Here is a 12,298-nt window from a genome sequence, read left to right on the forward strand (position 1 = left end):
GCTAATTACACTCATACATATTTAAATCACGACAGAAAGCTCGGTGTGGTGAGGGCACTTAGTTCATCTTACGATGGATGTACCTCTGACTATCCTAATTGAGATAATATGATCGTGAACGAACTTATGTGTTAAAATTAGAAAGAAGCATTTCCGCTAGATGTTAAATTTGCTCGAACGGGTAATGCATCCCTCCATGACTAGATTGTGGCTCTAGTCTAGCAACAAGACAACTCGCATAAAAAATAAGTAAGTACATACATACATAAACTCACGCCTATTTCCCACCTGGGTGAACAGAGACTATAGAATTCCATTTGCTTTGATCCTGACACACTTATTTTGCTTCCTATCGCTTCATACACGCACGCCGGTTCAGAGTAGATCGTACTAAACTTTTCTAAGGACATCTCCAATTAAGTAGGTCATCATCATCATCAACCCATAAACGTCCCCACTGCTGGGGCACGGGCCTTCCCTATGGATGGATAGGGAGATCGGGCCTTAAACCATCACGCGGGCCCAGTGCGGATTGGTGGTTATTAACGACTGCTAATGCAGCCGGGACCAACGGCTTAACGTGCCTTCCGAAGCACGGAGGAGCTCGAGATGAAAACTTTTTTTTTGTGGTCACCCATCCTATGACCGGCCTTTGCGAAAGTTGCTTAACTTCAATTACCGCTGCGCCACCGAGCTACTCAATTAAATTAAGTAGGTACTTATGTTAAATTGTTTAAATAGCTACTAACTCTCGAAGTGACGTCAGATACTCCGATGGAAAGGCTTCGAGGGCAATCTTCATGTCGTTAAACGGATCGCTTTGACTTCGGTTGCGGAGCTGCAATCATATTACAACGATTAAGAGACGAATCTTAGTAGCTGGTATGAGTTTGTTAAAATCGATAAATAGGAAAAATTGATCCTACATATAGCTTTACATGGAACAAATTAAAGAAAAGGCGAACGTAGTGTCTATGAAGAAGTCAAAGAATTGGCTTTTGATAGTCAAGAGTGGAGAATGCTACACCAATAAAAGCGTGGCTCTTAAATTAATGATTATAAATTAATTACATTAACAATTGTTTTACTCACACAAGTGTTAAAATAAGCACTTAAACAATTAAGTACTAAAATATGATCAAAAGGCCAATTTTTTGAGAATATTAAAAAGCTATTCCAAAAATATTTGCCAAAACAAACGAAACCCCACACACTCACACGCCTATATCTATCGTAATCAATCTCGGAATCCGTCATTGCTCGCGACAATGATATGCTGGAGTCCGTGCTGAGTGCACTGGCAGGCCTGACGTCACACTCGTCACAACTCCCTGACAGCAGGCTGTCACGTCTGCGTGTCGTCACCAACTCGTCAACTTCGTCATAAACTCGTCGCCAATCGTCAGGAATCTCGAGGTCGTTCACAAAATCTGATCTGTTCTTCGGAACAGACGCCAAGTCCGACTTAAACATGTTCATTTTGTATTTCAAATCGTAGTAGTTATCGTCGAAATAGCTTTTGTAGTATGATGACCAGTGTGGATACCAGTTATAGTTGTAATAAGGCCAGATGCTTGAGTACCATCTGTACTTATTGGGCCACAATCTCGAGGTCCACCCGTATCTGTAATACGGTGACAAATACCACCCGTATTTGTAATACGGGGAGGAACTCGAATACCATCTACCGCGGTATTTGTAGTAGGGCGACCAATCTGAATACCATCGGTATTTGCTGTAGGGTGACCATTTTGAATACCAACTGTATTTGTAATACGGCGACCACTTTGGGTAATATTTTCTGGTGCACATTTAGCTTTTGATACACTGCTCAAAATGTCTTGAAAACATTTCTAAGTTTTTGCCATCATGCTTAACCTGTAGGGAATCAAGATAATATGCCAGTACTTATAAGTAACAATATAATAAAGCTCACGACTATATCAGTAAGTAGGTACCTAACCTCCTTGCCGAAATTAAACTTCTGTTTTTTTTTTATTTAGCATAGCAACACAGGATGACGCAATGATAAGTAAGTGTATCTAGATTATTTTTTTGACGTGACGTATTGTAGATTTTCCGCACATGCCATTAACTACTTGGCCGGACAAATGGGGAGCGCTGAGGGCTCTCACCCGATGCAAAATTTAAGACAACAGGCCTGAGGGTGCCCAGTTGGGCCTCGAGTCAGGGCGTCGTCTGAGAGGATAATATTTGAAAGTATTAATCGAATAGACCTTAGGTAAGCACTGAAAGAGGGAAATCGTCGACCACGCCGGCGGAGACGGTATTTAAGTTATAAGGTGTTTGTTATCGCGAGCTGATTGGCCGCCTCTATGGCTAGAGTAATCGAGTCGTCAGGATCGTATATTACGTCCTTCAGGCGCTGGTACTTTTCAGTACCGTCCCTAAGCGGGATGCATACGGAAGCCGCAACTACCAGGGGATTTAGGTGGAGCACAATCGAAAAAACGTTTGAAGCTAATAAGCTATTCGACAATGGTTGGGAAACTTAGGTCATGACTGGATCGAAATATGGAAAACGTTACGAATTTTTTGATATTTATTATTATTATTAACTCAGGCAGGCAGTTTTCACTGATAGTTGATATTAGCCCGTGAAATTAAACCGTTTTCAAGATGTTATAATTTACAGCGACAGTTTCTTTAAAGGACTTAAGTCCCTCCCTAGTTTATAAATAAATCTCTCCCTTTGTAGATTCATTAAAGTCTTCAGACACACTCGTAAATAATGAGACGTCACTCGATCTGTCAGCGCAGGATCTCTTGTCATAGGGCTATTATTTTTCAAGTTCTCCTAAATCGTTTTTCTGAAATATAAGTACACTGATATGAATCACAATGACAAAGAGAAACGTAACAACTAACTTTGTTAAATATGATGATAGGTAGTTTTTTTTTACAGATTAAGCGACTGCCTGTGTTCCAAACCGCGAAGAAAAAACTAGCCCAATCCAGAGGTCCAATAGTTTACTATAAAAAGTATCACAACGATTTCATAACCTTCTTAACAGTTATTAATTAAATTAAATTACAACATTTTTTTCCGCTTTCTAAAATATAGAACTTCGAATCTTTAAGTCAATAGCTAAATGCTTAGATATTTAATGTCATTTAAATATCTACTTACACAATATTCAGCGGTGAAGGAAAACACCGTGAGGCAACCCACATTCCCGAGAAATGCAATTTTCGGGAGGTATGTCACCTAACCTGTGTTGGGCTTGTTTTCCGTTCGCGGGTTGGAAGATCAGACACGCTTCAAATCGTCAGGTTAGGTAAGCGGGCCCTGTGAAAAACGGGATAATGCTAAGGAGATGATGACATATCTACTATCTACCCTGAAATAAAATCCGCCACAGAACATTACACAATAAACTCAAACATTGCACAACTTTGACACCATAACATGATGAGAATATCAAGTAAATTACACTATATTACTCATTATTCTCACTTGACTCAGAACCTCTCGGAACAAGCTAGTAACACGAGTTTAAACTCACGTAGCACCTGAGAAAGTGTCGCGGCAAGCACGGCGGTATGCAATGTTGAATCCTCAAAGTTTGGTCGATACGTGAGGAGCCACACGCGAACGTGAACCAAGGACATGGTTACACGGATATCATGTCTCCAATCACGTAAGCTGTGGTGAACTTTATGTAAGTAAAGACAGATACATAACATAATCAATATACGTCCCACTGCTAGGCACAGGCCTCCGTATGGAGCATACTCCACTGCGGGTTGGTGGAGGTGTTTTTACGACTAATAACCGGGACCAGTTTAAAGAGAAGGCGAACGTCGTGTCTTATAAGGAGGTGAAGGAATTGGTCTTTGATAGACAAGAATGGAGAATGCTACACCGACAAGAGCGTGGCTCCTAAATTAGTGATGTGAACTGGGATCAACCGCTTAACGTGCCCTCCGAAGCAGTCCAATCCTGAATCTGTCCAGTCAATAAGGGTGCCATATCTTACTTTTTCTGAAAATCAGGTGATTCAAGCCTGCAATGTCCTTACCAAACAAGGGACAGTCTCACAAAGTGATTTTGACAATTTACTTAAGTACTTATAGTTATTATATTAAAAGGAGGAAGCAATACAACAATTATAATATTCCTACATTAAAAGGAACGAGAATAATACACAGTAATAGTATTTTATATATGTATAAGAAGAAGAAACTACTTATGTATGAAATGTGCTTTTACAGGCGCGAGTTTATGTATGTATGTGTACACTTACCTATATATATCTATGTCGACAATTACTCAAAGTAGATAAAATCCAATAAAAATTTACCCTTTTACTAAGCTTCTACTGCATTAAAATTTGACGTAAGAATTGTGTGGATTGGATTTAGGTCACCACACCGAGTTAATGGCCTAAGTAAATAGATATCCAACCTTGGAGCGCCTGACGACATTAAAAGGCAATTTCGCGTATTTGCTCTAATTCTTTACACAGGCGTTTGTTACTAAGTTGGTTAGGTGAATAAACAAATAAGTGGAGAAATTTCATTTTAAAGATGTTGAAGTGGCACCAAGTCTTGGAGCAGTGTGATGCAGGAAGTATTCTCTATATTATACTTCCTCTTCAGTTCGTCCCACCTACTATACGCATGACTTTTCTGCATACCGTGCAAGGGGATACTCCCTTAGGTAAATCTAACTCCATAAATAGGCAAGTATTTTATAGTTTAAGAAGTAGTACGTATTTTGAGTCCTTAAAATTTCCTAAATATAAATAGGTAAGTAACTTAAGACATACATTACATAAACAGCCTATATACGTCCCACTTGTGGGTACAGGCCTCCCCTCAATCAACCGGAGAGGGTATGAAGCATACTCCACCATGCAGCCTAACTAACTAACCATGACTAACTAATTATTGCAATTATTATTATTAACATCACCTGATTGTCCGAAAGTAAGACGATCCGTGCTTCGGAAGGCACGTTAGGCCGTTGGTCCCGGTTACTACTTACTGATGTAAGTTAGTAGTCGTTACATAAGCCATGGCCTTTGGCGGTTCAATAGTAACTCCGAAACCAGGGTTGATGGGGTTGGTAATCCACCTCACAAGTTCACAACCCACACGATAGAAGAAGACATAATATGGGTAAAATCGAGCGCATCACAATTTCCTATGCCTACTCTATACTACTTACAGTGTAAACCGCGTCTATTCTTGCAGGAAAACGTTACTATTGTAGCGGACTTGTTTACGTTCCGTGTTCTATGGCAAGGTGCCCAATGGGCAGCAGTGCGGGCGACGAAGCCCGAGGGATCTCACGCATCCAAGCGAGCGCGCCGACCTTGCACTTGAAAACTAGTCTAACTGCGCAGTCAGTAGGAGGCGGTCGCGACGGTTGTATATCCGTCTCGCTCACACTATCAGCTGATTGTCTCTCCACTCTCAGTCATGCGGAGATAGCGCGCGCAAATGGACGTGGTAAACGGATCGCCGTCGCTGCGGCTTCGCGGCGGTGTAAACAGTAACAGTGACAGTAAAAAACATGAGTTGAACTTGTGTACGAGTGCGATGTCGCCGGAGACGCAGCGGCTGCTGCCGCCGACGACGGAGACCATCATGACGAAGCCTTTCCCCATACGAGGTAACTAGTACTCTATAAATACGTGGCGACAGCTGTCTTCCTACCGCGTAATAGAAAGAATGGAGGAATGCCCGCTGCACTATTCCGCCACGGATGCGCACACGCCGCGTGGTCCTTCGAGCCGGATATTTATATCGAAAAATCTGTCAGCGAACTTTTTCTCGCGACGCGACGCTTTGTAATGTAAATGGGGTATTATGAGCTAACAGTTTTTGTAGGCATTCTTAACAAGCTGTTATTTTTTTTATACAGAACGTTAAGTATACCCAAATAGGGAACAGAGGTTATATTTTTATTACGTGTTACAAACATAGTTACAAATATTTTTTTATTGTTTTGTGTATCGTTTTTATTAGTTCACAAACATTAGGTTACGATAACGATTTCCTTCTATATTAGACTCGGAGTTGAGTGGCATAATGGCGGTACTAAAACAAAAACAATTTAATTGCAAATCGTGTTGTATGTCGACAAACAACCTACAAATCCAACCTTGTGCTTTACCTAGACATTGTAGCCGTTTGTATGAAATTAAAGTAGGTATACTTATGGGTCACCTAGGTGAACCTGTTAGTAAATTAGCTTTTGTCGCTGTATCTAATTAATGGTTATTGGTAAACAACATCTTAGTAATTGACTTGCTATTGCTAAATCGAGTCTGTTGTTTGACTGCTTACCCCGGTGGGAAATCTTCTTCTATCGTATGAGTTGTTAGGTAAATTACCAACCTCATCAACTCTGCTGTCAGACTATAAAGAAATAAACTCCGAACGGAATCACCACGGAACAAAACCGGCCATCAAATCTATTACTACTTAGGTTACTACATAAGAAATCTATTGAAAGTCATTTATACACACACAGACCCCCATACAAATATTTACTCCGAACCTAGAAGTTTTATTTTTGTTTATTTTAAATAATTTTATTGTAATGTACTTATAAATCGTTATCTGGCTCATAGTAATTCATAATTAATTTATTTGCAATAAAAATGGTACATTTTGCAGTTGATCAGCATTTAAAATTTGGTCAAAAATTTTATGCTAAGTGCAGGGACCGCTGTATAAGGTATCTTTGTATTTTCATTGTAAAATAGTATGTCTATGTTCAAAACCGATATACTTATTATTTAAAAAATATAGCTCCGGGTGCTAAATTTCTACGAAATCATTAGTCAGACAATCATATCTTGCCACAACAAAGAACAGGTGGCGTTTCGAAAATACTTAAGTTTCCTAACAAATGGAATTTTATCTATCTAAGTACTCGATAAAGTTTAATAACCGAACGGTGAAATGTGTACAGATAGGTATTATTAAGCAATCAATCAATAAAAGTGACAAGATAAATAAATAAACATAAAAATTGTTAAATTAAAGAAGTCCTTTATTTCGCTAGCATTATTTACAAATACAGAATTGGGCATTTGACGGGGTCAAACATAAATTATAAAATGCCAATCTAGAAATAGAGGCCAGTCTATAATGTTAAAAAATCAATATCATTTCACTTTTTGATTTATTTTCGAATTTTAATTGCGAATTATGTTGTGTTAACTGATTTGACTACCCTATTAGCTCATGTTCTTCAAATCTCTTGAAGTAGGCAGTATACCACGTAACAACCCGAAATCCATCTTATTACTGGCAACGGCAGTAAACTACACACTGCCATTTGTTGACGCATGCGTACGGCAGTCTGCACCGGTTGTGTGCGGGCGCAACCGGGTGATCTTTAGATTACCGGAAGTCAATATAATTCGTGTATCCTGGAATCTTTTGGCGTTTGCAAATATCCAGTTAAAACTTGCGTATGTTGGTAACATACTTACAAAAACCGGATATTTGCAAGAAGACAAGATTCTACGATGTTCTGGCTGTGAACGCACGATTAATATTGACTTACGATAGTCTGAAATTGTGCCCGGTTATTAGTTATACCGAGGTTATTAGTTATATAGAGGAACTCGGTGGCGCAGCGGTAAACGCGCTCGGTCTGCGATTGTTGAAGTTAAGCAACTTTCGCAAAGGCCGGTCATAGGATGGGTGACCACAAAAAAAAAGTTTTCATCTCGAGCTCCTCCGTGCTTCGGATGGTACGTTAAGCCGTTGGTCCCGGCTGCATTAGCAGTCGTTAATAACCATCAATCCGCACTGGGCTCGCGTGATGGTTTAAGGCCCGATCTCCCTATCCATCCATAGGGAAGGCCCGTGCCCCACCAGTGGGGACGTTAATGGGCTGATGATGATGATGATTAGTTATACCTAAGATTAGGTAATAATTACCACGACCCGGGACCAACAGCTTAACGTATCGTCTGAAGCACGGATCATCTTACTTTAAGACAATTGATATGTCTTCGTTTCGTTAAACTAGGGATCACAATGATTTTTCTGATATGTCTCATCACGTTGGCCGTTAACACTTCGATGAGAATCGTATCCTGATTCCCTATAAACTACCAAGTGATAATGAGATTGAGTGATAACTGTCAACCCTAGAAAGAGGCGAATTCTTACATACTTACTTAAGTTAAATTATCTTGTTGTAGAATTTTCTAAGAAATTATTTAAACCACGCCGATCGCCGCTAAACAAAATTTTAAAACAAAACAAACGCGCGATATTGGCCTTTGAATCTTTGACTAATGAATGATTCACAATTAGCTTTTGTTTTTATTGGAATTTATTGATTAACACTTTCGGCTGAGCAACGTCATTATACGTCAACATGAAAACACCAAAATTGACGCAACGTATATTCCCGTCAAAGAAAAAATATATTTTATTCCCACTACGTGATAGAGCGCTGACAGCCGATACTAAATTCTATTAGCTACGTCATTGCGCCACAATACATTAGATTCCCAAATCTCTAGCGCCGCGCTGCATTCGTTTTTACCGTCATTTTATACAGGTCACTCACACATACACATTTATTACGCATACAATCACAACGTTGATGGACGTCATCCTGTAAGCTCCGCGCCATTGTAAATGTCTTATGTGTCAATTTTACGTGATAAGAGCCGTACAACTGTACATGATATCGTAATAAGCGGATACTTCATCAACAGATGTATTGGGGGCTCGTCCTGGGTCCCCGCTGCGTGCAGGGATGGAAGTCTGCTCAGCGTCTCGTGTGTCACCACCGCTTGTAGATATCTAGGGTCCCTCATAAATGGCTACGTTATCACTTTCACAGCAACAGACTTTTTGGCAACTGTTACATCACCTCTGTACCTGCTATATTGCTCGCGCCTGCGGCGGGCCACTCGGTGCTTCCTGCGTCGCCGCAGCTTGTTGATATTGTGGATAATTCTTAGTCATCGTCCTGCATCGCCACCACTTGTAGGCATAGAGAGTGACCCGACATCTCTTGTATTGCCACTGTTTGCTGATATATAGAGGATAATTCAGCATCTCGTCAATCTCGAAGGTATTCAAGAGATGCTGAAGTGAATGAGAGGTGGCTGGCGGGACGCAGAACGGTGCCTCCAGTGGGAACGTTGCCCGTCTCGTGGCCGTTCTCGAGACGTATAATCAAGTGAGAAACAACGACCAGGACGTCGAACATCGTCCTCAGTTACTGGTGCTCGGTAAGAAGTCTACAACGTGTGGGGGAAACATTTGATTGAATTTGAATACGTTATAACAGAAGTAGAAGGACCAAATTCAAATTGAGCACCTGCAGAAACATTATTAAAATACAATGTTGGTACTATTATCTAATGTGGTTTTTCTCAATCACATGTAGCTCGAGGCGGTGTTTAGCGTCTTGGTACTCGTTGCCTGCTGGTTTGTATGTCGCGGGAGCGGCTTCGAAATGGGCGATGTTCTTAATACTTCTTGTTCTTGTTTGTTCTTATGAACTGTTTAGGTTCTTACTGAATATAATGTTCTGCGTTTTTCCGGGTGAGTCCCCATTTGTCCGGCCAAGTAGTTAATGCCATCTGCGGCAAATCTACAATATGTCACGTCAAAAAAAAAAAAGTGTTCTGCGTCTTGCTGGCTGCCTCTCGTTTGCTTGAACACTGTTCAGAGCTCTGGAATGACTGCGAAATTGTCGAGATGCTAGACTATTATCTATATCAGCAGATGTTGACGACGCAGAGGGTCCTAGGTGGTCAGCAAGCGATGGTCAGGCAGGAGATGCTGAATTAGTCTCTATATCTGCAGGCAACGCCGAAGGTATTGGATAGTCCGCAGTGTCTGCAGGTTGCGGTGACGCGGCAGGTGTTGGGTGGTTTTCTGCAGGCGCCAACAATCCAGAAGGCAGAGGGTGGTCCACGGCAGGTTCAGGTAGTGTTAACTGCAGTAACGTGCCTATTTCTACTTTAGGAACCTTTCTATTTCTGCAGGCGGCGGTGTCGCGCGAGATGTTGAGTGGACTCCCACTCCATCACTGTATGCAGCGGTGGCCCGCGATGACCTTCTATTATATCTGTTGATGAAGTACCCACGGCGGCATCCTCACCTGGACTATGACTTAACGTGGTCTTTTGTCGTTTTGGACGGAAATCAATAATTATGTTGATAGAGTTTCATTATATCTCTGAGAAGTAGAAACATCCAATACACGTATATTGAAAAAGTCGACTTATATCTGAATATTTTTACTTACTCAGTGATCAAAATATAACTTTTTTTATCAATTTTTATAATAAATATTCAGAAAAGCGTCTATTGACGGCGACGTTTATAAACGTTGTCAAAATAATAAATAATTATATTTGAGTATTGCGTGACAGAACGTATTCAAACGTCCTCGTCATTAGATGTTGTTAGTTAAACTGTAAACATTATGTTACCCACATGTGACGCAACTTCTATAAACGTTGACGTTGTTAGACGTTGTTCCTTTTACTAATGATCGTAGTATAACGGTTATGATAGAACGCTTATATACGACGACGTTTAGTAACGTTTGTGCCATATTTCACATTATTCTTGCTTATAACAAAATCAGAACGTCTTTCAGCGTCTCCTAATTTTGTATGGAAAATTAATGTGTCATAATACATTTTTTTAAATAGCCGTCCGGTCAGCCGAAAGTGTTAACATGTTCTTCGAAGAAGTCAGTACACATAATTAGAATCAAATTAAGTGTACTTACTAACTTCATTAGACTAAGTACCTAACTAGTATACAAATAGATACATAAAGTAGATAGAACTGTTTGTTATTTCTTCATTACTTAATTAACAACAATTAGAATATTTTAGAAGTATGATAACACACTACTTACTTACGATAACTTGCAGGGCATCCTAAGCCAAATAGAGGGGTCGGCAATAAATAAACAGAATTTATATAAAGAGTAAAGGGAAAAAAAGACAAAGACAACACAAATCTCACAGCCTTGACCCATAGAGTGTAACTTGCACTCGCATCGAATGGAATACCAAACGTAGATCACTTGCCGCCAACATAGCAACACTTTCATAAAAACAAAAACTAACCGCGTCTTATTTTTTATTTGTCGAAAATCCGACGAAGACGTCGCGTCGCTGTCATTCAGTCATTGGAAAAAAGTTTTCACTTCATAAAGTTTGTAAAGTTTTCAGCCAGTATTGGAGCGATGTATAATGACGTAAATTGTGAAATAGTAAAGATTTTCTGTGATGTTTATGAGAATGGCTAATGCCTCGTCTGTCGGCTGATAGTGCTGTGTTCATCACGTCTCGTGCGCGTGCAGATAACCGCTAAACAAATTGTAACGTTCGCTGCGGTTTGTGTCGCGTATCGATTACGTGGACTAGTTTAAATGAACATCGATTTGTTTACGTGTTAATGATAAATGCAATCACTTTTAAAGATGTACGCACATTGCATAGGTACCTACCTGCTACTTTAGGTATAAATATTCTGTAGCGCGCCTGTAGTTATGGGGTGAATCTTCGGAAAGTAACTTTTATTTTTTACCTAGATTATTTTACCCAAAGTTTCGTTAAATTATTTATTAGTAAGTATCTTCTTATCGTGTGGGTTGTGAGGTGGAATACCAACCCCATCAACCCTGGTGTAAGGTTTATTACTGAGTAAGTATGAAAAATGGAAAATTCTACTTTACTTATATGTATATTTTGATACGTACCTAACTAAGTAAATATACCTGTTACCATAAGCGGCACAAGTCTACACTCTATCTATTAGTTAAAACACATAATAAGGATGCTTTGTAGTACCTACCTACCTGGCTCACGCCGCGACTTATGCTGAGCGAGGTCCTTTTATTCCGGACGCCACCGCAGATGATCGGGCCGTCTCGTCATCGTCAGTGCGTTGCATTTAGGATACTTACTTTTACTATTATTATTTGTATGTCGTTTCCATATCTCGGGCCCCGGACTTTTGGAAGGCGTGCGTGGGGCCTAAGCCAACACGTAGAGGCCCCTTAAGACAGTTTAATCTAAATGTGGTTATTATTATTATGATTTTTTTTTCTTTTTGTTTTGGTTTTTTTTTCTGTGTTTTGATTTTCGTGTGGTTTCTGTCCTGTGTTGAATGTACTGTGTAATGTACTGTGTTGTTTCTTTTTTCTTTCTTTCTTTCTTTCTTCCTACTACTCTAATGCTAACGAAACACGAATAAAAATGTATGAGATTAACATAGGTTGTATATTCGCTTATGAAAATTCCATTGCATTGGGCGG

At 40.0% G+C, this 12,298-nt stretch overlaps 2 protein-coding genes across 5 annotated transcripts in view; one reads left to right on the forward strand and one right to left on the reverse strand.

The window, feature by feature from the left end:
- Window positions 1-5,319, reverse strand: part of LOC126372177 (uncharacterized) — a 319,771-nt gene extending 314,452 nt beyond the window's left edge. The window contains exons 1-3 of one of the 3 annotated variants that reach the window (XM_050017828.1): window positions 5,195-5,319; window positions 1,219-1,878; window positions 750-838 (exon numbers count right to left, since the gene is read on the reverse strand). In XM_050017828.1, the coding sequence (XP_049873785.1) occupies window positions 750-838; window positions 1,219-1,812 (683 nt within the window). In that variant the 5' untranslated portion in view covers window positions 1,813-1,878; window positions 5,195-5,319. Of the gene's footprint in view, window positions 1-749; window positions 839-1,218; window positions 1,879-3,465; window positions 3,539-5,194 lie in introns of those variants that run through there. The other 2 variants (XM_050017826.1, XM_050017829.1) reach the window with 2 other exon arrangements.
- Window positions 5,320-5,325: 6 nt separating this feature from the next.
- Window positions 5,326-12,298, forward strand: part of LOC126372146 (6-phosphofructo-2-kinase/fructose-2,6-bisphosphatase) — a 61,827-nt gene continuing 54,854 nt past the window's right edge. For both annotated transcript variants that reach the window (XM_050017759.1, XM_050017760.1), the window contains exon 1: window positions 5,326-5,641. In XM_050017759.1, the coding sequence (XP_049873716.1) occupies window positions 5,470-5,641 (172 nt within the window). In that variant the 5' untranslated portion in view covers window positions 5,326-5,469. The remainder of the gene's footprint in view (window positions 5,642-12,298) is intronic.

This window comes from Pectinophora gossypiella, chromosome 13 (assembly GCF_024362695.1).
Source record: "Pectinophora gossypiella chromosome 13, ilPecGoss1.1, whole genome shotgun sequence".
NCBI lineage: Eukaryota > Metazoa > Arthropoda > Insecta > Lepidoptera > Gelechiidae > Pectinophora > Pectinophora gossypiella.